General features: G+C 45.5%; 1 protein-coding gene across 1 annotated transcript in view; it reads right to left on the bottom strand.

The window, feature by feature from the left end:
* Nucleotides 1-25579, bottom strand: part of SLC27A2 (solute carrier family 27 member 2) — a 77390-nt gene extending 51811 nt beyond the window's left edge. Inside the window, exon 1 of the mRNA XM_056569272.1 lies at nt 24971-25579. Coding sequence (XP_056425247.1) covers nt 24971-25448 — 478 coding nt within the window. The 5' untranslated portion in view covers nt 25449-25579. The remainder of the gene's footprint in view (nt 1-24970) is intronic.
* Nucleotides 25580-26064: the final 485 nt, after the last annotated feature.

The following is a 26064-nucleotide window of genomic DNA, read 5'->3' as shown; positions in this document are numbered from 1 at the left end:
CTTGAGGGATGGCTGCTGAGTATGGATGATGACAGGAGCTGGGGGGGGGGGGTGGCTGCGGAGTGTAGATGATGACAGGGGCTGGGGGGGTGGCTGTGGAGTGTAGATGATGACAGGGGCTGGGGGGATGGTTGCAGAGTGTGGATGATGACAGGGGCTGGGGGGATGGCTGGGGAGTGTGGATGATGACAGGGGCTGGGGGGATAGCTGCCGAGTGTGGATGATGACAGGGGCTGGGGGGATGGCTGGGGAGTGTGGATGATGACAGGGGCTGGGAGGTGGCTGCGGAGTGTGGATGATGACAGGGGCTGGGGGGATGGCTGGGGAGTGTGGATGATGACAGGGGCTTGGGGGGATGGCTGCGGAGTGTGGATGATGACAGGGGCTTGGGGAGATGGCTGCGGAGTGTGGATGATGACAGGGGCTTGGGGGGATGGCTGCGGAGTGTAGATGATGACAGGGGCTGGGGGGTGGCTGTGGAGTGTAGATGATGACAGGGGCTGGGGGATGGCTGTGGAGTATGGATGATGACAGGGGCTGGGGGGTGGCTGTGGAGTATGGATGATGACAGGGGTTGGGGGGATGGCTGCTGAGTGTGGATGATGACAGGGGCTGGGGGGGTGGCTGCTGAGTGTGGATGATGACAGGGGCTGAGGGGGTGGCTGGGGAGTGTGGATGACGACAGGGGCTTCTGCATTCCCCACCATAGGCTTATACTCAAGTCAATAGGTTTTCTCAGTTTTTTGCGGTAAAATTAGTTGCCTCGGCTTATATGCGGGTCGGCTTATACTCAAATATATACGGTACATTTAGGGGGGGGGATTTTCATTGTTTTTACTGAGTTTTTTTTTTGGTGTGAAAAGTCGCAAATTTTTGTGCAATGCATTTATTCAAGAAAACACATTTTTTTTGTTCAACCTTACAACAGCCGGGACCACACTTAAAAACTTGTCTACATCTAAGCTACTTTTCTTTTCATGAAGAACGCGCACTTCTTTAATAAATGTGGGCGGAAAACCCCAAGCTGTAGGCAAAGGCAAGCAGGTAGAAAAGGAATCTTACACATTTACTCAAACAATGATAAATTCCCCCACCCCCTTTATCTTTGAAGAGTTTTATGCAGGAGTTCCAACATTTCTAGTAAAAACAATTGATCTAGAGCTGAATTTTTCAGCCAGTGACTCATTGGCTACAAGTGACCCAAGTGCAACATCATAAGCCCCCCCCATTGGCGCTGTATTTAGCTATAAATGCAACATACATATAGTGGCGATCAACACATAGCCCAGACAGAGAGAGAAGCTACTGACTCTTCCCTCCATCACTACAGGTCTGGAGTCTGTCCTCCCTCTGTTATGGTGTGCAGCAACATCATTATCTTGTGTCTATTTTTTTATTTTTTTTTGGAAGAAGGGGAAGGGGGTTGACTACCTATATGGTGGGGGGGGGGCTTATATGGGGACATATATGCAGGGGGAAAAACACCTTCGTGGGGAGGGACTACCTATTTTCGGACCTCATACGGGGGGGGGGGGTGTCTACCTATATGGGGACCTATATACAGGAGAACTACCTATATGGGGACCTATATACAGGGGGAACTACCTATATGGGGACCTATATACAGGGGTGGAACTACCTATATGGGGACCTATATACAGGGGTGGAACTACCTATATGGGGACCTATATACAGGGGTGGAACTACCTATATGGGGATCTATATACAGGCTATGTTTTCTGCCATAGTTCAGAGATTGTAAACATTCTTTTTCATATATCGAGTCAAAATATAGTTTCAACCCTAGCTTCAGGTTTTAACAATGCTATATTATCCCCAAAAGCTAAGCCCATGTGATTGCGGCTGGAGCAAAAAAAAAGTTTAAAAAAAAAATGTAAAATAATAATCGCCCCTCTCCCAATAAAAACAAACTTTTCGTAGACTTTCGTTGAGGGGGCGGGCCTGACGTCACGAGGGGGCAGGCCTGACGTCACGAGGGGGCAGGCATGACGTCACGAGGGGCGGCCCTCAACACAGAAGCCCGCACGCAGCATTCGGAACAATAAACTTCCGGACGCTGGGGAGCGGAGCTTCCGAAACAGGGCAGCGGAGTACCTCTTTAATATGTATGTTTTTTTCCGTTCTAAAATTTGTTTTTATTGGGGGAGGGGCGATTATTATTTACATTTTTTTTTTTACTTTTTTTTGCTCCAGCCGCAATTGCATGGGCTTAGCTTTTGGGGCTAATATAGCATTGTTAAAACCTGAAGCTAGGGTTGAAACTATATTTTGACTCGATATATGAAAAAGAATGTTTACAACCTCTGAACTATGGCAGAAAACATAGCCTGGTATATAAAAGTAACATTTTATGGTTTGCTTTTTGCTCTGATATATATTGTCAGCTGTGATAGATTGTCAGTTGTTGGTTCCCAACAAATTTTGAAAAAAACGTCAAAGGGGCCAAAAATGCAATTTCCACTCAAAGACAAAAAACGCAAGAAAAAAAAATGCCAAACACAGGAAAATGCTGTGGCATTTTTTCTAGGGTTTTTTTTGGGCCACAAATAAAACAAAGTCAAAACTTAGCTTCAGTGCATTTTATTTGAGTATGTTAGCTAAGAACTCAAAAACCTGTTTGACATCACAACTGCCAACTGTTGAGCAGTAAACTGTAGTATATAGTCAAACAACATCTACGTCATAATAAAATCAGTTTGGACTAATAATAGAAGTGGACGGGTTTACCGGGTTAGGTTCAGGAGTGGTGGTTTAACAGTTGGTAGTTTAACAGTAATGAACAGAAGGTGTGAAAGAAGTTCAGCTACTATCTGAATGTGCCGGTATCTTTTAGAATGATGTAGTCCTATGTGACAGGACTCTGTTTGATACGGTTCAACTTTCACAAGCACTCCTAACAATATGTAGTGGTTGCAGTTTAATATTATGAATACTTCATATGGTGTGTGTGTTTTTTTATTGCTTTTCAATGCATTTTTGTTTACGTAACTTTGCCATGATGTTATGATTTCGGCAAAATTGTGACATGAGGAAGCTACCGTATTTATCGGCATTTAACACGTTCTTTTAAAACTTAAATTTGAGGCAAAAACCCTTCCTGCGTTCTATATGCCGATAAATGTTATGGTTACTGATTTAAAGCAGCTGCAGCACCGGCTGCTTGTTAAAGATCAGCAGCCCGGCTGTGGCCACTTTATATCAGTGACCAGCCGCTGCTGCGGGCCGACACTCCCCTTCTCATCATTCCTCCCCCCCCCCCCCCCCCCCGTTGCTTTTTATATTTTATATTTTTTATATTCTGTTACCTGGCTGCCTGAGGTCTCCTAGAGCCCAGAATGACAAGTGACGTCTCCTGCTGGCTCCTCTGCACGGTGTCAAGGGTGTCACTCATTCCCTGCAGCCGCTGGTGATTGTTCAAAAGTAGCCTGAACAAGCAGCTAGCGATGCAGACACTCCGACCAGTGGCGGTTGCAGGGCATGATGAGTGATGTCCCCGACGCCGTGCAGAGGAGCCAGCAGGAGACGTCAGTCATCATTCTTCACTGGCCGCACAGCCCGGAAGACCCGCTGCCTGACCTGAGCCTGCTGGAGCGAATATATAAAATATAAAAAGCAGGGGAAAATAATGAGAAGGGGGAATAATGAGTGGGGGTTAAATGTGGCACTGGGGGGGAGGGGGAGGTTGGACCAAAGATGAGGAACAGGGGGATTCAAAGTTGGGGGGGGGGGGGGGGATGATGAGGCATTTAGTTTAGAGCTTCCAAGTCATCAATTTTACATTTATTCTTTTTTCCCCTCAGATTTTCCTGTTAAAATGAGGGTGAGTGTTATATGCCAGTGTGTGTTATACGCCAGTGCGTGTTATACGCTGATAAATAAGGCATTTTCAAAACCAAGAAGAAATGAAGGGCATCACTTGCCGGGAAGACAGTGTCACGGATCCTTTATTTCAACGGTGCATAGTAACAGTATACACGGACAAATCTTCCAGGGACGCAGCTAGTCAGAAATGAGCCGGGTAACAGCTGTTGCGCGTGCGTCAGCACGCTTCATCAGAAATACGGTATCTTACAGCTAATCACTTAAGATCAAATAGGTCATTCTAGTGTATCCGGTAGAAATGAGCGAATTTTAGAAAGATTCAATTTGGCCGATTCGCCGAATTATGCAAAAAAATTGTTTCGGTACGAATTTATTCGCGGCGAATCACTATTAAAAATAGCTATTTCTGGCCTACAGAGAGCCCCAATAGGGGTGTAGAACACTTTGCCTTGCTGTATCTTGCATAGGGCATGTGCTGGTTTAGTGAATTAATACTGTTATTCAGTATGACATGCACATCAGAGGCGTCGCTAGGTGTCATTTATGAGCTGCCACTGGTTGACATTGAAGTTACACAGGGGAGTCCCCCTATCCGCTTGGATCATCAAGAAATCGGTGATGGCTTTTCTCTGTTCGTATAGTCGGTCCAACATATGGAGGGTGGAATTCCAATGTGTTGAAACATTGCAAATCAGACTATGTTGGGGGATACCTTCTGATGCTGCAGCTCAAGGAGGATGTGCTTTGCGGTGTACAAGTAGCTGAAGTGCATGCAAAGTTTCCTTCCCATAGTTAGGATGTCTTGCAGATGGGGGTAACACTTCAGGAACCGCTTGACAACCAGGCTTCCTTGTTGCAGTGCAGACCAAATGTTCTTCCCGTTGTCTTTCACTATGGTTCCCATCTCCAGTTTTTCATGGAGTAAGCCATGATTCGATTTCTTGATGAATGACTTTTAGCAGTTTCTCCTCTGTGGGACTCCGTTCACCAAGGCAAACCGTGTAAAGAACAGCGTGACACCACCGTTCCCTGAACACATGGTATGCTGGAGGGGCACTGAGATTTGCCGCAAAGCAGGTGGTCTACCCTAAGCACATTTGGCTCCAGGCTTTCCCCTTCTGCCACCATACTGATTGCCAACCATGCTACCACCTTGCTAACTAAGCTGCTGCCTCACGGGCAACCTGCAAACCTCTTCTCCTAATGATGATGAAGCCCCTTCTGCACCCGGCTCCCAATTGCGATTGGGTTCATCATCATCGAGTTGTGTCTACATGTCACTGATGTCCTCCTCAAGTTCCTCAACAGTGTCTGCTTCAGGAGCCTGAATGCTCACAACACCACCTCCCACTTCACCCTCCTCATCACTACTTGCCCGCCTAGCGGAGGAAGCAGCGGAGGTCTCCTCCACCTCTTGGCTGGGCAGTAGCTGCTGACTGTCCTCTAGTAGATCATCCTCACTAAATAGTGTAACTGAACCCACAGCATAAGATACTTCTGTGGGGGAGGGAATAGCATTGGACAGAGGCAATGGGAGGACAGGGACTGCTCCTGGGCCATGCCAACTGAAGGTTGTGTCTGAGGAACTACCGACTGTTGACTGGGGGTGTCAGATGTCACTTGTGATGAAGTGGATGACCGTGTTAACCAATCGATGACGGCAGATGGGTTGCTGGTCAAGACACGACTGCTAGCTGATACCAGGAGCTCAGGCCTCTTGCTGCGACTCCTGCCGCCACTCACCCCTAGTCTGCTTTGACCTCTGCCTGATGAATTTAGGCCTCTGCCACTCCTCTGTGCATGTCCTGGCACTTCTCTGCCTGACATGCTTGTGCCAGTGCATATATGAGGGGAGTACAATACGCTCCACTAAGCTTAAAACAGTATTTGTCTACAACACCAGCAGGTGTGTACGTTTGGCTGGCCTTTCACAGTATCTAAGCCCTTAAGACTTTAACGGGAACAAAATGGTACACCATTAAGATGTAATGTACGTATGTGGTATGCACTTATGAGGGGAATACAATGTGCTCCAGTACGCTTAAAACAGTATTTGTCTACAACACCAGCTGGTGTGTATTTTTTACTGGCCTTTCACAGTATCTAGGCCCTTAAAACTGGAACAAAATGGTACACCAATATTTTTAGCATTTTTAAAGACTTTTTGACATGTGTTTGACTGCTGAAACAGCCACTTGCACTCGATTTTATGTCCAAAATAATTACGGATGGAAAATTAAACTATATGGAAACTAGCAGATGTTTTATTCTTGAATCAATTGTGAATAAACTAAATTTTTCTGAATGTTTTGTAGACATAAATTTACCTGCAGATTTGGAGCAGCAGCATTTAATTATGTTATGGATTTGTGATGGATTTCACCACTTGTGTATTTTCTCGTCCACACTGCAGACATATCCACCGGCAGAATTCTGCTGCAGAAATCCACTTGCAGCAGCATCCCATTATTTTCAATGAGATTCTGCTGCTCTGTTCAGACCGTGAAACTGCCACAATGAAATTCTGGTGGCAGAAAGTACATCCACCCAAAGAATTAACATGTTTATTCTTTGGGGGGAATTCCAGCGAAGACCTATGAGACGGTGCATGTCCGCGCGGTCCTACCACCTATGATTTTGTGGGGGAGCCAGCCAGCTGCAAGGAGACATTCAGCCAGTTGGACTCTGCAAGCTAAATGTCTGCAGTGTGAACGAGCCCTATAGGAGTGAGATCCATTGCTGCAGATCTACATGTAAAACTCCAACACATGGGGAATTACTATAAGGGCTCGTTCACACAGACGGATCTGCAGCGTATTTTATGCTCCAGATCCACCGACGATGGACCCTAAAGTGTTGCCTCCTCCATCTGTGCCTGCTCGTAGCTAGGCCGAGAGCAGGTCACAATGTGTGCAAGTATACTGGACATCGCAGCGTGTTTGCTCATAGCGAAGGATTGCTGCTATGAGCAGGCACAGATGGAGGCAACACTGTAGGGTTCATTGTCAGCGGATCCGCAGCGTAAAATACACTGCGGATCCGTCCGTGTGAAGGAGCCTTTAGGGTGTGTTTACATGTGCTTAATTCACTGCAGATTTTATGCTGTGGATTTTATACTGCAGATTTTAGTTATTTACATTGACCAAAAGTGCAGTGGAGTAAGTGTAAACATACCCTAATGGGATGTATTCAGTCCATGTGCCTAGGGCAGCATGAGCTGTAAATAAAGCCCTAAGGCTGGAAATGCACTAGACAGTTTTGGAACGCTGTGAGCCAAAACTGTCTTTAATATTTCCCATGCCTTTTGCATACACTTCTGGCATTGGCTCAAAAACTCCAGGGGCAGTTTTCCAAATAAAGTGGAATCCAGCTGCATTGCAGCCACAATGTGATGGGACATGGAAAGTTAGTAAAATCTGCCTGCCCCGAAAATCTGGTGTAATCTGGTGTGCACCACATTTTCCATGTGTTTTAGACATGTTTGCACCATGCTTGATGAGGAGGTGTGGCTTACCGGACAGTGGGTGTGGTCTATATGCTTAAAGGTAAACCGAGAGATGGATAACCCCATTAACCTAAATATACAGGTTTTTATTGTTGGCGATTCTGAGTAAAACTATTTATTCGTTACCCCAATCCATTCAGCCGTTCCCAAGATATAGCGCAATCTTGCAACATGCAGGTTAACTCTTAACGATAAGTGAGGCGGCATGAACAGGACCCAGAACATGGCTTCAGAGGTGCAGATAGTCTCGGACCCCACCTCTATTGCAGTTAATAGTTTATTTGCATATTGCAAGATTGTGCTATATGTTGGGATATCCTGCTAAAAGACTATTCCATCATGGACAGTCCAGGTGTCAATGAAGAAGAGAACTAAAACCCCTCTCCTTCCCTGTTCTCCCTTTGTTTGTCTTTGTCTTTCAATAAAGCTTCAGGCCTATGATCTCCCCTCCAAACCCCATTTTCCCAATCAACTTCCCCTTTGGCATTCCCCAATGCTTCGTTGTTTGATACTGTAGTTTTTAAAACATTTTTGCTACAAGTGTAGCATGTAGTATGATTTATAGCTTAGGGTGCATGCACACCACGATTTTGTTATACAGTTCCCGTATACAGTTTCAAGTTAAAAACCGTATGGGACTGTATAGAAAACTGTATGCATTGACTTAACATTGTAAACTCTATGTCAAACGCATCATCCGGTTTTGTCCGTTTTGCATCTTATACGGTTTTGTCCAGTTTTTTACCCGTATCCAAAACTGTAGTCTACCACATTTCTTGGTCTGGGGGAAAAACTGTATTAAACCGTATACGTTTTTTTAAAACATGGGAGTCAATGGGAACCGTACAGAACTGTGTGTGCGTACGGTTCCATCCGGTTTTCGCCAAACGGTTTTTGACTTTGCACAGTTTTTTTTCTTGGAATTTCAATCAAACAAGTGAAACTTTATTCAAAATGGAGTGAAAAGTTAAAAACGTATACTTTTTTTTCTTAAAAAACGGATGCAACCGGACATCATTTTTCAAACAGTATACAGTTTTCAACCATATATGGGTTAAAATTTGCACACACTTTTTGATACAGTTTCGTCAGGTTTTGAGGAATCCGTTTTTCATCAAAAACCTGATACAGGAACTGTATTGAAAAACGTGGTGTGAATGCACCATTAGTGAACCAGTGCTATATATTATGCTGTCATGTTATGTATGGTGAATGTATCATTTATTGTACATGTGATCAACAATTGATCCCTCTGTCAGTTTCCCTCAAAATATTAGATATTACACCAAGACATTTGTCCAATACAGAGAGTCACAAGGGCTCCATCAACAAATCTCAAACTTTTAGAACAAAAGAATGCAAGAAGTACTGGAACGGTGAGGTAGCAAGAAAAGACAGTTCCCAGAAAGCAGCAAAGTAAATAATTCCAGGGGGAGTCAGGAGTATTGAGGGTTAAACCAGCGAGGCGCCGGGCACCATTCAATAGACAGGTCAAATAAACTAGACAAGAAAATTCCCTCTGCTCTCTATAGTGTGTGTCAGGTGTACCCCAAAAACTGATCTAAGGCTTCGCACATTTTTCGTAGCCAGATACCTTACTGCAAGCAAATATTTGCTGTGTTAGTCAGTCTGACAACAGCTCTCCGATGGCAGCTAAGGGGATAAACAGGTAAAATGTCCCAGGTTCCTTGATCCCGTAGGACTCTATGTAGTCTGGGGGCAGAGATTTTAATTAGCTGCCATTACAGGGCTCCGGTTACCACTATTATCATGTTGCTGAGTGGTGAATAATAACCATTTCCTTACACATTGCACAGCAATAAATAACACCGTTCTTTTTCTTATATTCATGAATGTAAACTTTAATAAATACTTTTTGGCAAATGTGTTAAAGGGGTGCTCCAGTGGAAAACAATTTTCCAAATCAACTAGTGACAGAAAGTTAAAGGGTACCTCTCATCAAATAAACTTTTGATATATTTTAGATTAATGAATGTTGAATAACTTTCCAATAGCATGTTAATGAAAAATATGCTTCTTTCTATTGTATTTTTCCCGATCAGTCCTGTCACAAGCATTTCTGACTCATGCTGGAGTCCTAAACATCCAAACAGGCTGTGAACAAAGCAGGCTGGCAGCTCTGAGTGTTCTCCTTTGTGAACAAAGCAGACTGGCAGCTCGTAGTGTTTAGGACTCCAGCATGAGTCTGAAATGCTTGCTGCCAGGACTGGTAGGGAGACCCCTAGTGGTCATTTCTTCAAAGTGGAAAATTTAATAGAAAGAAGCATATTTTTTAATAACATGCAATTGTGAAGTTATTCTGCATACATTAATCTATAATATATCAAAAGCTTTTTTGATGAGAGGTACCCTTTAAACAGATTTGTAAATTACTTCTATTAAAAAAATCTTAACCCTTCCAGTACTTCTCAGCTGCTGGTGGTTCCAGAGGAAGTTGAGTTGTTCTTTCCAGTCTGACCACCGTGCTCTCTGCTGACACCTCTGTCCATGTCAGGAACTGACCGGAGCAGGAGAGGTTTGCTATGGGGATTTGCTCCTACTCTGGACAGTTCCTGAAACAGACAGAGGTGTCAGAAGAGAGCACTGTGGTCAGACAGAAAAGAACAACTGAACTTCCTCTGTAGCATACAACAGCTGATAAGTACTGGAAGGATTAAGGTTTTTAAATAGAAGTAATATACAAATCTATTTAACTTTCTTGCACCAGTTGATATGAAAAAAAATAGTTTTTCACCAGAGTACCCCTTTATGTGTCTTAAGGGTTCATGCACAAAACTGTATCTGGGCACTATTGGAAATATGATGCCTATGGATTGCTGTGAGTGCTAGAGTAACTTTGTTTTGCCTCCAGTTTTCATAAAGAGGCACATAAAACACTTCAATTGTGATCAAAGGTCAAATTATTTCCAGCTCATGCCAATATTTCTCATTAAAAAAAAAATACAAAAAAAAAATCCCCTGCATTTTGAAAACACATCAGAGCTGCACATAATTTACTATCAAGTCTGATCTTAACCCACTTATGAAATCAATGGGACTCTGCTGCAGTGGAATTTTAGAGGTAAATTTTTCCTGTGGATTCAGCTCAGAAATTCCGCATTGTGAACATGGCCTAAGGCTATTCTTATGCGGAATTCTGCATGGACATTCCACTGCAGAAGAGTCCCATTGAATTAAATGTGGTTCTGCTGTACTGTGCATAGGGCGGAATTTCCACGGCATCTGTTCTGCCATGAAAATCTCAATTCCAGAGTCCGCAGAAAGAATAGACAAGTGGATTCTTGGAATGTCTGTACGGATATTTTCCATGCGGACATTCCACTGTCTAGCCACTGACATAGCCTAAGTATACACTTTACTATGAATTGTATGATTTTAGCATGTACACCTGCAAGAATAGTTTCTGGGGGTCCACTTATGACATACGTAGTCCAACACCTCAAATAACATTGCTTATGGCCACTGACTAATTGAATGAATCAAAACTGAAATATAGCAAACAATTATATACAGATTGAAATTTTCAAAGATCAGATTCATTTTAGGCAAATACTTGGGGTTTCCCAAATCCATGTGTCCAACTACAGGGAACTGCAGTGTTTAAAGGGGTATTCCGGGCAAAAACATATTATCCCCTATCCAAAGGGTAGGGGATAAGATGTCTGATTGCGGGGGCCCGCTGCTGAGACCCGTGATGGCCATCACGCCCCCTCCCATAGACATGAATGGAGGGGGCGTGGCGTGACATCACGTCCCCAGTCCCGGAGGTTTCCGGAACTGGAGATTCAGAACCCGCATAGAATATGGGTGCTGCAGGGAGATCGTGGGGGGGGGGGGGGGGGGGTCTCAGCAGCGGGCCCCCCGCGATCAGACATCTTATCCCCTATCCTTTGGATAGGGGATAAAAAATTTTTGCCCGGAATACCCCTTTAATTCCCCCACAACTACCCCACATGGGAAATAAAGGATTACATATTGACTATGGAGGAAGATTTGTTGTTAAAGTGATACGGTTGTATTGGCCAACTGGAAGGATTATGAGTAACCTTTGAAAACACCTAGGTTTCTTGGTCAGGCATGTTGCCACTGATTTTCCATGTGCATTTTGCCAACTATGGAATCAATTGCAACAAAAATAGGCACACCTTGGCACATTCTACTGTAAAACGCATTGGGGGAAGCTATCAAGCGGCATAAAAAATTTGCACATTTTTGCACAATTATTGAATTAGCTATAATTTATACCTAAAAATGGAAGAGACCACATCACTAAACAGGAGACTCCGGTATCTTGTGCAAAAAGAGCTTTTAGAATTTATTGGTTCCCAGAAAAGAACATGTGATGTTTCGGATATATGTTAATCTTTATCAAGCATTATAAAGGCTAACATGTCGCTTAAACATTGCATGTTAATTCCTGGGAACCAATAAATTCTAAAAGCTCTTTTTGCACAACAAACCGGAGTCTCCTGTTTATTGATGTGGCCTTTTTTTTTTTTTTTTTTATTGTATCAGCATTGGCAGTCCGGACGACCACTTGCACAACAGATTGATCCACTGCTGACTTTTGCAGTTTTTTTTTTATTTATTTTAATATAATTTCACCTATAGTCTGCAAATTAATGACCCCAAACACTGTTCTGTACATTTTCCTAATATGACTCTTTTGGTGCTCTGGAATCAGCAATCATTATTGGTTGTTATATATTAAGAGGTAGACACATAGCTAACTTTACTTTAGAGGGGTACTCCGGTGGAAAACTTATTTTTATTTTTTTTTCAACTGATGCCAGAAAGTTAAACAGATGTGTAAATTACTTCTATTAAAATTCTTAATCCTTCCAGTACTTATTAGCAAATGTATACTACAGAGGAAATTCTTTTCTTTTTGGATTCCTTTTCTGTCACGACCACAGTTCCTAAAATGGACAGAGGCGTCAGCAGAGAGCACTGTGGTTGTGACAGAAAAGAAATCCAAAAAGAAAAGAATTTCCTCTGTAGTATACATTCGCTAATAAGTACTGGAAGGATTAAGAATTTTTAATAGAAGTAATTTACAAATCTGTTTAACTTTCCGGCACCAGTTGATTGAAACTTTTTTTTTTTTTTTTTTTAACCAGAGTACTAAGGGTTGATCCAGGTTTTTTTTTTTTTTTTTTGTAAGTATGCATTCAAATAGCATACTGGCAGTTACTCCCTTCTCAGATCTTCCTTTTGGAGTGGCCTCAGCAGTCCCATGCCATAATTCGGGCTTTATTGCTCAGTGATGGAAGCTTAGAATACAGCACGTGGCCACTGAGGCTGCTGATTGGCTCTGATGGTTATGTAATCTCCTCTCCAAAAGATAGACCAGGGTGCCAACAAGATCCTGAATGAGGGATCAGTGTGGGATCACAGAGGTAAGTAACTGCCCGTTTGTCATTTTAATACATTTGGGGCACTTTAAAATAAAAAAACTTAATAGAGACATGCAATAGTTTTCATCAGTGGGGGTCCAGGTGGTGAGACAATGCTGAAGATGAGCTCCATAAAAAGTTTATGGGCCGAGACAGCGAAAGGAAATTGTTCTCAGTCACACTTCTCCCCCTTGTTTTATCAATCGGTGGGGTCTCCTCACTTGGACTTCCACCATTGAAAATTTTTCACATGTCTCTATGATATGTCAAAAGTTTTCTGAAATGACAGATAGGGCCCTTTCAGAATACAGATTTTCCAAGTGGAATCCATAATAAAATGTCTCAATTCCGTTGCAGCCATGGGATTCTGAAGCACTATGCACACAGCAGAATTTCCCCAGAAAAAATTCAAATTTCGGACTGTGCTGCACAAATAAAGGTGCTCATTCTTTCAGTGGAATTCACTCCTCAGATGTGCATTGCCATCAATGGAGACGGCGCACGTCTGAGCGGTCCTAGCTTCGACTTTGAGTCCTAAGGGTCTAGTCACACGGCAGAATTTCCTCCTCAAATTAAAGCCCCTAGACTTCTATGGGATTACGCACTCCCATTCACACTTCTGAATTTCCGCTTGCGGTGTGAATGGGAGTGCGGAATCCCATGGAAGTCTATGGGCTTTAATTTGAGGCAGAATTCCGCAAGCGGAAATTCTGCCATGTGAATAGACCCTTAGGCTAGGTTCAGACTACGGAATCTCCAGGCAGAAAATTTCCGCCTGGAGATTCTGAGTTCCGCCTGCGCCGACTGAATAAGTCGGCGCTAGGACCGCGCGGACACTACAGTCACCCATAGACTGCAATGTGTTCCGCGAGGAATTCCGCCTGAAGAAAGAGCACCGCTTTTCTTCAGGCGGAAATTTCTAAGCTGATTTACTAAGCGGATTTTCTGCTTCAAATTCCGAAGTGTGAATTTGTGAATGGAAAACCATTCCCTACACTAGACATTTTAGCAAGCGGAATTTCTGACGGAAATTTTACGACTGAATTTCTGTCGGAAATTCCGTAGTCTGAACCTAGCCTTACACTTTGAGGGCATGTTCATACGCTTGTAACTACCCACGGGTTTCCCGCTGCGGGAAATCCACTGTGAGTTACGCTACCATCCACTTGTATGGGCTAGTAGACAGTCCGCAATTATGGCAGATTTGCAGACTGCCAGCGGACTTGTTAAAGTGAATGGTAGCATAACTCGTAGCGGATTTCCCACATCAGAAAACTCGTTGCTAGTTACAAGTATATGAAGGTACCTTAAAGGGGTATTCCAACCACAGGTTTTCTGGGCCAATTCATTGGTCATATCAAAAGTCAACACCCATAGGGGTCTTATATGCAAGCCCCTGTATCTCTACATCAATGTGGTCAGATTTGATTGCCATGTCAAAAGATCCTATTGATGAACTATCCCTTTAAGGCAGCTTTCACATGGGTAATGACTATAACACTTTTTATAATAACTATGATGCTTTAAATATAATGCATGCATAGAAACAGCCACCAGGACTTCACTAGAGTCTAGAGTTACACTTTAACTAAATCTAACAAAAAAATTCTAAGTGTTATTGTAAAATCTTATTACATCCTAAATGCATAATATAGAATTGTTAATATAACCCTATGAGAAAAAATACATCATTTGTGATTACTGCATAAAAATTCAACATTATAAGACTCTTTTGCATTACTGGGAAACTGCACTACGGTCTATAGGAGAGAAGCCCTAGTCTTAAAGGGGTACTACGGTGCGGTGGAAAACATTTTTTTATTTCTTTTTTGTCTTGTCCACAGTGCTCTCTGCTGACACCTGATGCCCGTATCAGGAACTGTCCAGAGCAGGAGAAAATCCCCTTTGCAAACCTATGCTGCTCTGGACAGTTCCTGACATGGACATAGGTGTCAGCAGAGAGCAATTCCTTTGAACACAGCAGTCCAGAACCGTTCAGTGTGAGCAACGAGCGGGTGTGTCTCTTTTGAGCTCCAGACTAGCAGCGTTTTCCATCAAGCCTTTCCCAGGGGTGTGGCAGGCTCCCTGGGAGAGCTTTCCTGCATGGAGCCTCAGGCCTCCATTCCCTGTTCTTCAAGGTTGGCGGGGGGTGGAGAGAAAACTGCTACAGCCATTGTTCCGGCCAGAGGCAGAAGATCCAGCAGAGTCTGCAGCAATGCAGGCTCTGCTTCCACGGCAACAGGTGCCAGCCAGAGATCTGGTGGAAGAAATGTGAGGAGAAAAAGTGTGGAGTCATGGGCTGAGAGAGGGCCCAAAGAGTCCAGCTCCACATACTGTTCCCGTATGACTGCACGATTTGAGGAGTATGAACGGTGCGGTAAGGAGTGTAGGTCGGCAAGAGAGGATCTGCGTGGGACTCAGAGTCTGGCAAACTCTGGGTCTAAGAGAAACAGGCCAGAGATTAAAAGGAAAATCACAGCCCTGAAAGCAAAGATAACAAAGCTGGAGGAGAGGAGAGCAGAGATCCTGGAGGGGAGCGGTCTCTTCAGGGAGAAGCTGGAGAACAAAGAGGTTTGCCGCCATGAAATCCCCAGGTGAGGTGGATGATGGGGAGAGTAGTGGCGGTGAGGATGGAGTAAAGGAGGAGGAGGAGGAGGAGAAGGTGGAGGAAAGTGTACAGGTGGTAGAGGAGGATGCTGTGCCGTTTCTACTCCCTGTGTCACCAACCAGGACAGCTACATTGAGCCGGCACAGGTGGCGCTTCCGCTTAGTGAAGTGAAGAGCTGTGAAGTTGCCTCGGCTGGGGAGGGTACGGGTAGGGATGGGGGCGCAACAGGGCTTGTGAGGAGGAAAAAGGGCCCCGCCAAACTAAGGCGGGAGGAAAATCGTAGAAGGAGTAGGGAGCTGGAGAGTGCCCAGGTGGCGGGGGTAGCTTCAGCCCCTGCTCCTGAAGCTGGCCCTGTAACTGCTGAAGCCCTGGAGGAGAACGTGCTAGATGAGGAGATAAGGAGACTGCGCAAAGAGGATGGCAATATGGCCGACCCTTCTGATTCCTCCCACTATGAAAGTGTGGATGAGGATAGTGGGGAGAGGCCTAAAAAGAAAGATAAGGGAAAAAGGAAAGGGAGAAAGACGAGGTCAGAGTCCTCTGTTCCTTGTACTACGGGCCAGTTCCAAAACGGAAGCCTGACTGCCCCCCCCCCCTCTGATTGACCTGTCAAACCGGTACCTCATCCTCGATACCATCTCCTCCCCCTCCTTGGAGGGGGAAGGTGAGGGCAGGGTGCCTAGGAAGAAAGAGCCTCTGGGGGGGAACTGGGCCCGGTCCTGTTGAAGCACCTTCCTCGGAGGGCAGGGCTAGACCGGGGCCGGAGGGAGACGGGGACAATATGGATCTATCCGAGTCCAAAAAAAGATCAAAGAGCGGTCCTGCCTTCTGATCTTCTTCGGGGGATGAGGGGACCAGAAAGAAAGGAAAGAAAAAGTAAAAAGGGTGTGGCCGTCTAATTTAATCACCCTGTATGGCGGCACTCACCCCATTGACGCATCTATTAATTGTGCCAGCATAAAGTCGGATACGGCTAGATTTGCAGCCTTTGATTTTCTTGGCCGCGTTGAAGCCGACATTTTCTTTTTACAAGAGACCAGGTTGTCAAATCTAGCCTCTCTGGTAAAAGCCAGAAGAGAGTGGAGGCGTGGTCCCTCCCACTGATCTCTTGCGGCAGAGCCGTATAGTGGGGTGCGGTTCTTTTTACCGCTCCTGTTGAATGCTGACGGGTTATTGAATTAGAAATGGGGAGGTGCCTGATCTTAGATGTCTTCATGAAGGGTCAAGAGCTCCGGCTCATTAACATCTACGCCCCGCAAACTAAGCGGGGCAGTAAAGATCTCTTTATGAGGATTAAGCCCTTTTTTTTTTTACGAGTCGGCAAGTGATCTTTGGAGGGGACTTCAATAATGTCACGAGGTCCCAAGATAGCAGAGGCTCCAATGGTCCGCTGACTTGCGATAGTGTGGCACTGATTAGCATAGCTAGAGAAGCTCGCCTAGAGGACGCCCACACGGGTTTCACCTATCATCAAGGTAGTCGCAGGTCTAGGATAGATAGGTTTTATTTAAAGGAGGAAGCCGTCTCTTCCGCAGTGTCCGTGGTTGAGGTGGAGTTCTCCGATCACTGTATGATTTTGTTTTCCCTGAATGTTTCAGAGACCCCTCGGATGGGTAAAGGTTATTGGAAGCTGAATTCGTCCCTCCTGGAGGAAGTGGAGGTAAAACAGTCCTTTGAGTATTTTCTTCAGAGTCAGGTACCTTTACTGGATCTTTGTAGTAGTAAGTCAGAGTGGTGGGAGATATTCAAGAAGCAGGTTGCGGGGTTCTTCCGCCAGCCTCAGGTCCCTGAACAGGTATCGCCGGTAACAGGGTCTGAGGAGGAAACTCGAACTTCTAGTCTCGAATGGAGGTAGCCGAGAGGATATCTCCAGAGTGAAGTCCTTGCTGATGAGGTGTCAGTACGATAGGCACGCAGCTTTGGTTTTTGAGAGGGATTACGGGAGGTACCGCTCGCCCGACCCTTACAGAAACTGCAAGATGTCAGTGAGTAGTAAAGTCATTTCAGGACTGATTGATAGTACAGGATCTCTGAATCGGTCCAGATCAGGGATCTTGGAGGTCGTCAGATCCTTCTACTCGCACCTCTTGGGGAGGAAGGATCTGGATCGGGATGTGATGTCGGGTTTCCTAGCTGAAACCATTCCTGAGACAGGGGTAGACCCCTCTCTGTGTTTGGCAGAAAAGATCAGGGAAGAGGAAGTGAGACTAGCGATCGAGGGGCTTGCCCCTAAGAAGTCGCCAGGTCCGAATGGCTTAACATCCGAGTGGTACAGGACCTTTAAGGAATCTTTAGCTCCCCTCTTGACTGAGGTATTTAATGAATGTCTCTCCTCGGGCACTCTGCCGAAGTCAATGAGGAGGTCAGCCCTGATTCTTCTCTCAAAGGGTAAAGATCCCAGCCGTATTGAGAATTGGAGGCCCATAGCTCTTCTCAATACGGACAGGAAGCTTCTGGCCAAGATACTGTTTAATCGGCTGGTGAAGTTTGCACCCCGGCTCCTTTCGGAGGCTCAACACTGCTCTGTTCCAGGCCGAAGCACCTTAAGTGCTGTCCTTAGTGTCAGTTAGGCAGTGGAGCGGAGTAGTGCAGGTCTCTGGAACGGGTAGTTGCTGTCCTTGGATCAGGCCAAAGCATTTGATCGGGTGAACCACGAGTACCTCTGGTCCGTCCTCCTGAGATATGGCTTACCGAGTACTTACGTTAATTGGCTTAAGATCTTGTATGCAGGGGCAGAGAGTTTCCCGCTGGTGAACGGGTGGTCTGGCCGCTCTTTTGAGGTGGGGTCCGGAGTCCGTCAGGGTTGTCCTTTGAGCCCGCTCCTATATGTGTTCGCGATCGATCCCTTCCTTAGGAGGGTGAGTTTTCGGACCATTGGCGGGAGTCGGGATGAGTCTGGCAGAGACGGCTGTCACCCAGAGAGTGGTGGCGTACGCTGACGATGTCACTATTTTCGTCTCCTCGAGAGAGGAGGTCGATGTGGTGATGTCGGAGGTGGACCGCTACTCAGAGGCATCCGGGTCTAAGATCAACCGGGATAAGTGTGAGAGTCTCTGGCTGGGAGGAGGGGATCCCACGTTTGATCTCCCGGACACCCTGGAAGGGCCCCAAGAATCAGCAAAAGTCTTAGGCATCACATTTGGCCAGGATGATTATCCCTCCAAAAACTGGGATGGTAAGCTCTAGGATGCCGCTCAGAAGGTGGACCAGTGGAAGGTTTGGTTTATGACCCTCAGGGAAAGGGTACACCTGATCAAATCGTACCTGCTCCCCTTGTTTATCTATCTGGGCAGTGTATGTGTCTTGCCAGAGGCTTACTATACTAGGATCTACAGCCTGTTTTTCCAACTGTTATGGGGGAACAGGATGAACTTAGTCAAGAGGGAGGTTACGTACCGCACAAGGAGACTATGGGGTTTATCTATGGTAAACCCGGTGGTGTTCTTTACGAACACCTTCTTGAAAGCCAACATCGCTAACCTCTGGAAAGAGAGGGCTCCTCCGTGGGTACTCTCCTGCAGGGAATGGTTTCGGCCTTACCTCCGTACGCCCCATGGATATCTTCCGGCTTATGCTACCCCGACTCTGAAGGCGTTACGTCGGTGGGGTCTGGGAGTGTGGGAGATCAGGACCCAGTCAAGGCAGTTCCTTGACAAACGGGTTCTGTTGACCCACTTCCAGAAGCCTCTGGCGCTCAGGGACTGCCCAGGTCGGGATCTGAGGGTGGGGTTGTATCTTTTGAACATGAAAAGGATCCCTCAGAAATTTTGGGACTTGGCCTGGCACTGCTTTCAGGGGAAGCTATATGTGAGGGACAATTTGAAGTGTAGGAACTCTGATGATCAGGGATGTCCCCGAGAAGAGTGTGGGGACATGCTGGAAAGCATGGACCACTTCTTGCTTCATTGTCCCTTTAATATAGGGGTCTACAACCGGATGGGCGCTTCCATCGGCTGGAGTCAACTTGCCGGCCTTACCTACCCGGAGTGGGCTTATGGGGCATTTAGGAACTTGGGTGGCCGAGACCGGGGCACTTTATTCTTAGTTAGCTTAGTGGTTCGGTACTACACGTGGAACGCACAGTGTTCAGTGTCGACCCAACAGAAAATCCTCTCCGAGGTGGAGGTCTGTAGGAATATCACCGGTGACCTTGGGAAGATCAGGTCTTTGGAGTATGGCAGTCTTGGTACCAGTAGGGCTTCTCTCCTGTGGAGAGGTTTTTCTTTTGATGTGCCCTAGGTACTAGACCTTTTAGGTAGAGTACCTTTATTTTGGTTAGGGGCAGTGTTATAGGGATAGTGATAGGGTGAGAGCAGGGTCAGTTTTAATGGAGGGATATAGTTAGGGAAAATTGTAGGGGGGAGTTAGAGAAAGAGTTTAAAATTATTTTCATGTATCGAGTCTGCCATCCTTCTTCCTGGCGGTGGGCTAATGCATGTGCACGCTAGCTTTTTGTTTTGTTTTAAGCTGATATGGTAAGAAGGGCTTACAGGTGACCAAACTTGGGCCTTAGGTGGTTGTGGTTCAGTGTGTATATGTTAGTATGTATATGTTTGTGTGTAAGTTGGTAGGGAGGAGTGCTAGGTGGGGAGGGTGTATTTGTGGGTGGTGGTGTTTTGCTTTTCTTTTGGGTAACTGACATGGGTCAGTTAGGGACAGGACTTTGTGTATGAACAGTATGGACTCTGACCCATGTGCCGGAGGGGTGGTGTGGGAGAGGGTACAGTTTTAGTGTAGGGATTTTGGTAGTGTTTTCTATTGTTTTCGTAGGTTTTCTGTAGTGTATATATTTATTTTTAGTTAAATACTATATTATTATGTTCAGGTGATTTTCTATGTATATTGTTTATATATTGTTTTTTATATTATAGCATTACAGTAGTTGTGGCAGTCGGACCAGTTATGTTGTTACGTGGTTTATTTCAGTTTATTTGGTAGTTTATTTGGTATAGTGTATTTTTGTTTTTATTTTTTGTAGCCAGGTAGTGCTAAATTTTATGTTTATATTTTGCTAAGCCAAGTTGTGCTTTTATATTTCTTTATTTTTTTTTTTGTAGAGGTGTGCTTGTTATATTTTCTGTTCTGTTTTCTCGTTGTGCTTCCCGCGTATGGATGGTTTTGAGTTGTAGCCAGGTAGTGCTAAATTTTTTTTTCATATTTTGATAAGCCAAGTTGTGCTTTTTTTTATGTTTATTTAGTATGTGTGTGAGTGCGTTGTTTGGTTCAGTTAGGTGGGTTGGCATATTTTAGGTCCTTGTAAAGCTGGGCAGGCCGGTTAGGCAGGGTTTTGTTTTGGTACCAGTGTATTTTTAATTTATGTTATTGCTGGTTAAGCTTGTTTTGTGTTTTTGTATAAGTTTTGTACTTTTATAATAAAAAAGTGTCAGCAGAGAGCACTGTGGACAAGACAAAAAATAAATTAAAAAGAAAAGAATTTTGTGGCATACAGATGCTAAAAAGTACTGGAAGGGTAAAGATTTTTTAATAGAAGTCATTTACAAATCTGTGTAACTATCTGGCACCAGATGATTAAAAAAAATAAAAAAATAAAATGTTTTCCACCGGGGTACCCCTTTAACCTCTTAAGGACCAAGGGGGTATAGATACGCCCTCACACCCTGGGCATTAAGGACCCAGGGCGTATCCATACGCCCTGGCGTTTTCCGGTCCCTGCCGCGCGCCGGGCAGAGATCGGAACCGGATGCCTGCTGAAATGCTTCAGCAGGCATCCAGGGCAAACGCCGAGGGGGGCCATGTCGGGAAATCGCCCTTGCGATCTGCGGCGATACCGGGCTGATCGGGTCTCTGGGACCCGACCGCCCGGTAATTTTGCATGATCCCGGTTGTCACAGACAGCCAGGACCATGCTGGAGTATAGGAGCGAGGTGGCAAGCCTGCCACCTCCTCCTATCCCCTGCGATTCTTCGGTAACCGCGGGGGGGGGGGGGGGGGGGGTTTGGGTTACTTCCTCCCACCCTGCCCGGCCCCTGGCAGTCCGGAGAGGACGGGAAGAAGACCGGAGGACGCGGCGGGGGATGGGGGAGTGCTGCTTACTTCGTCCCTGAAGACCCGGATCCCGGCGATGAAGACGGCGGCAGCGATAGGCGAGTTCCTCTTCAGCCACGGTCGGGCCCTTTACAGCAATGCACATCGCTGTAAAGCGACATGCATTGCTGTAATGGGACCCTGTATACTACAACTCCCAGCATGCCCAGACAGCCCTAGGCGCAAATTTTGCGCGGCAGCTCAAACTCGCAGCGGGAAACTCACTGTAATCCCCCGCCCATGTGACTGTACCCTAAAAACACTACACTACCACAAAATAAAATAAAAAGTAAAAAAACACTACATATACATATACCCCTACACAGCCCCCCTCCCCAATAAAAATGAAAAACGTCTGGTACGCCACTGTTTCCAAAATGAAGCCTCCAGCTGTTGCAAAACAACAACTCCCAGTATTGCTGGACAGCCGTTGACTGTCCAAGCATGCTGGGAGTTTTGCAACAGCTGGAGGCACCCTGTTTGGGAATCACTGGCGTAGACTACCCCTATGTCCACCCCTATGCAAATCCCTAATTCAGGCCTCAAATGCACATGGTGCTCTCACTTTGGAGCCCTATCGTATTTCAAGGCAACAGCTTAGGGCCACATATGGGGTATCGCCGTACTCGGGAGAAATTGCCTAACAAATTTTGGGGGGCTTTTTCTCCTTTCACCCCTTATGAAAAGGTAAAGTTGGGGTCTACACCAGCATGTTAGTGTAAAAAAATAAATTGTTTACACTAACATGCTGGTGTTGCCTTATACTTTTCATTTTGACAAGAGGTAAAAGGGAAAAAAGCCCCCCAAAATTTGTAATGCAATTTCTCCCGACTACGGAGATACCCCATATGTGGGCGCAAAGTGCTCTGGGGCGCACAACAAGGCCCAGAAGGGACAGTGCACCATGTACATTTCAGGTGATTTGCACAGGGGTGGCTGCTTGTTACAGCGGTTTTGACAAACGCAAAAAAAACAAAACCCCACATGTGACCCCATTTCGGAAACTGCATCCCTCACGGAATGTAATGAGGGGTGCAGTGAGAATTTACACCCCACTGGTGTCTGACAGATCTTTGGAACAGTGGGCTGTGCAAATTAAAAATTCCGTACAGCCCACTGTTCCAAATATCTGACAGACACCAGTGGGGGTAAATGCTCACTGTACCCCTTGTTACGTTCCTCAAGGGGTCTAGTTTCCAAAATGGTATGCCATGTGGGGGTTATTTTGCTGTCCTGGCACCATAGGGGCTTCCTAAATGCGACATGCCCCCCCCGAGCAAAATTTGCTCTCAAAAAGCCAAATATGACTCCTTCTCTTCGGAGCATTGTAGTTTGCCCGTAGTGAACTTCAGGTCAACTTATGGGGTACCTCCATACTCAGAAGAGATGGGGTTACAAATTTTGGGGGGTATTTTTTGATATTAACCCTTGCAAAAATGTGAAATTTGGGGGGGAAACACATTTTAGTGAAATTTTTTTTTTTTTTTTACGTATGCAAAAGTCGTGAAACCCCTGTGGGGTATTAAGGCTCACTTTATTCCTTGTTACATTCCTCAAGGGGTCTAGTTTCCAAAATGGTATGCCATGTGGGGGTTTCTTTGCTCTCCTGGCACCATAGGGGTTTCCTAAATGCGACATGCCCCCGAGCAAAATTTGCTCTCAAAAAGCCAAATATGACTTCTTCTCTTCTGAGCATTGTAGTTCGCCCGTAGTGCACTTCTGGTCAACTTATGGGGTACCTCCATACTCAGAAGAGATGGGGTTACAAATTTTGGGGGGTATTTTCTGCTATTCAACCTTGCAAAAATGTGAAATTTGGGGGGGGAAACACACATTTTAGTGAAAATTTTATTTTATTTTTTTACATATGCAAAAGTCGTGAAACACATGTTGGGTATTAAGGCTCACTTAATTCCTTGTTACGTTCCTCAAGAGGTCTTGTTTCCAAAATGGTATGGCATGTGTTTTTTTTGCTCTTCTGGCACCATAGGGGCTTCCTAAATGCAACATGCCCCCCAAAAACCATTTCAGAAAAACGTACTCTGCAAAATCCCCTTGTCCTTCGCTTCTGAGCCCTCTACTGCGCCCGCCAAACACTTTACATAGACATATGAGGTATGTCCTTACTCGAGAGAAATTGGGCTACAAATATAAGTATAAATTTTCTCCTTTTACCCCTTGAAAAAATTCAAAAATTAGGTCTACAAGAACATGCGAGTGTAAAAAATGAAGCTTGTGAATTTTCTCCTTCACTTTGCTGCTATTCCTGTGAAACACCTAAAGGGTTAAAAGGCTGACCGAATATCATTTTGAATACTTTGGGGGGTGCAGTTTTTATAATGGGGTCATTTGTGGGGTATTTCTAAGATGAAGACCCTTCAAATCCACTTCAAACCTGAACTGGTCCCTGAAAAATAGTGAGTTTGGAAATTTTGTGAAAAATTGGAAAATTGCTGCTGAACTTTGAAGCCCTCTGGTGTCTTCCAAAAGTAAAAACACGTCAATTTTAGGATGCAAACATAAAGTAAACATATTGTATATGTGAATTAAAAAAAAATATATTTTGAATATCCATTTTCCTTACAAGCAGAAAGCTTCAAAGTTAGAAAAATGCAAAATTTTCAAATTTTTCATAAAATTTGGGGATTTTTCACCAAGAAAGGATGCAAGTTACCAAAAAATGTTACCACTATGTTAAAGTAGAATATGTCACGAAAAAACAATCTCGGAATCAGAATGATAACTAAAAGCATTCCAGAGTTATTCATGTTTAAAGTGACAGTGGTCAGAATTGCAAAAAATGGCCGGGTCCTAAGGTGTAAAATGGCTGGGTCCTTAAGAGGTTAAAGATGTATTTCCATCTCCCAAAGTTTTCCTCTATCTAGTAGAAAGGAGATAACCTGCTGATTGTTGGGGGTCTGAGGGCTGGCACCCCCACTGACCATTCTTCAGCTTGGCAATGTTGGGAAGTCCCATAGAGAATGAATAGAGGCTGTGCATGTGCCCCATTTCACCTGTGTTCTTGTGATTGGTGGGGGTCGCAGTGGTCGGACCCCCACTGATCAGCACATCATCAACTATCTATTGAATAGAAGATAACATGCTGAGGCTGGAATATCCCTTAAAGGCCACTTTCACGCGCAGTATTTTGGTCAGTATTTTAAATCAAAATTTGTAGCCAAAACTAGGAATGGAAGCCACTTCTGGTTTTGTTTACAAATACTGATGTAAATAATGACTGCAATTCTGCAGTGTGAACATGGCCTAATTGTGAAAAAGTAATGCGAAATTTGAGATTATGGTAGAATTTTTCAACTGCAACGTTGTACCTTTAAGGGAGTGTTTCCCAAGCAGTGTGCCTCCAGCTGTTGCAAAACTACAACTTCCAGCATGTCCGGACAGCCTTCGGCTGTCCGGACATGCTGGAAGTTGTAGTTTTGCAACAGCTGGAGGCACGCTGCTTGGGAAGCACTGCTAAAAGGACTAACAGAAATGACATTATTAAACTGAAGGAAGACAGGGAACAAGGTGGGGAGAGGGGTTATTACTTACCTGGCTCTGCTAGGATGATCTTGGCCCCGCTGGACCTGAAGCAATGCAGGAATGACTGGGACCTGATGTTACTATTCAGGCAGGACAGTGCACAGCCGAGTTTCGCCACCCCCAGCCAGATCCAGATGTAAGCAGGGGAATTGCTCATGTAGATGGCCACACAGTCCCCGGACTTGACCCCCGCATGTTTGCGCAGAGCCCGGGCTGCCTGGTTGCTGAGCCGGTCTATCTCGGAGTAAGTGTATACCTCCTCCTGGTAGATGATGAGCGGCTTATCCGGGGACTTGTCCACCTGCTCCAGGAAGATGTCCACCACTGTGTGTGCCGGGGTCTTCCTCACGTGCTTCCTATTCCTGATGCCGTAGCGCACCACAGTGATGAAGTGGGCGATGTCCTGGAAGATGTACGGGAAGATGAAGCTGATGAGCAGCGGGAGAAGCAGCAGCCCCGGGAGGGCGGTAAAGAACACGGTGATCATAGTGGCGGGATCCGTGATTGTGACTGAGAGAGACGGCGGGAAGACTCAGGAGGTGCACCTGCTCAGGAGGACATGAACCATTGTGGTGTGGTCACAGGTGACAGCTCTACATGGAGGAGAGGGGTGTGCACTTACCGGCTGCCCTCCCACTACACACAGGTAGTACACTAAGGTGACAGCTCTACATGGAGGAGAGGGGTGTGCACTTACCGGCTGCCCTCCCACTACACACAGGTAGTACACTAAGGTGACAGCTCTACATGGAGGAGAGGGGTGTGCACTTACCTGCTGCCCTCCCACTACACACAGGTAGTACACTAAGGTGACAGCTCTACATGGAGGAGAGGGGTGTGCACTTACCTGCTGCCCTCCCACTACACACAGGTAGTACACTAAGGTAACAGCTCTACATGGAGGAGAGGGGTGTGCACTTACCGGCTGCCCTCCCACTACACACAGGTAGTACACTAAGGTAACAGCTCTACATGGAGGAGAGGGGTGTGCACTTACCGGCTGCCCTCCCACTACACACAGGTAGTACACTAAGGTAACAGCTCTACATGGAGGAGAGGGATGTGCACTTACCGGCTGCCCTCCCACTACACACAGGTAGTAC

The sequence above is a fragment of the Hyla sarda genome, chromosome 4 (assembly GCF_029499605.1).
Source record: "Hyla sarda isolate aHylSar1 chromosome 4, aHylSar1.hap1, whole genome shotgun sequence".
NCBI lineage: Eukaryota > Metazoa > Chordata > Amphibia > Anura > Hylidae > Hyla > Hyla sarda.
This window is presented reverse-complemented; position numbering and strand designations above follow the sequence as displayed.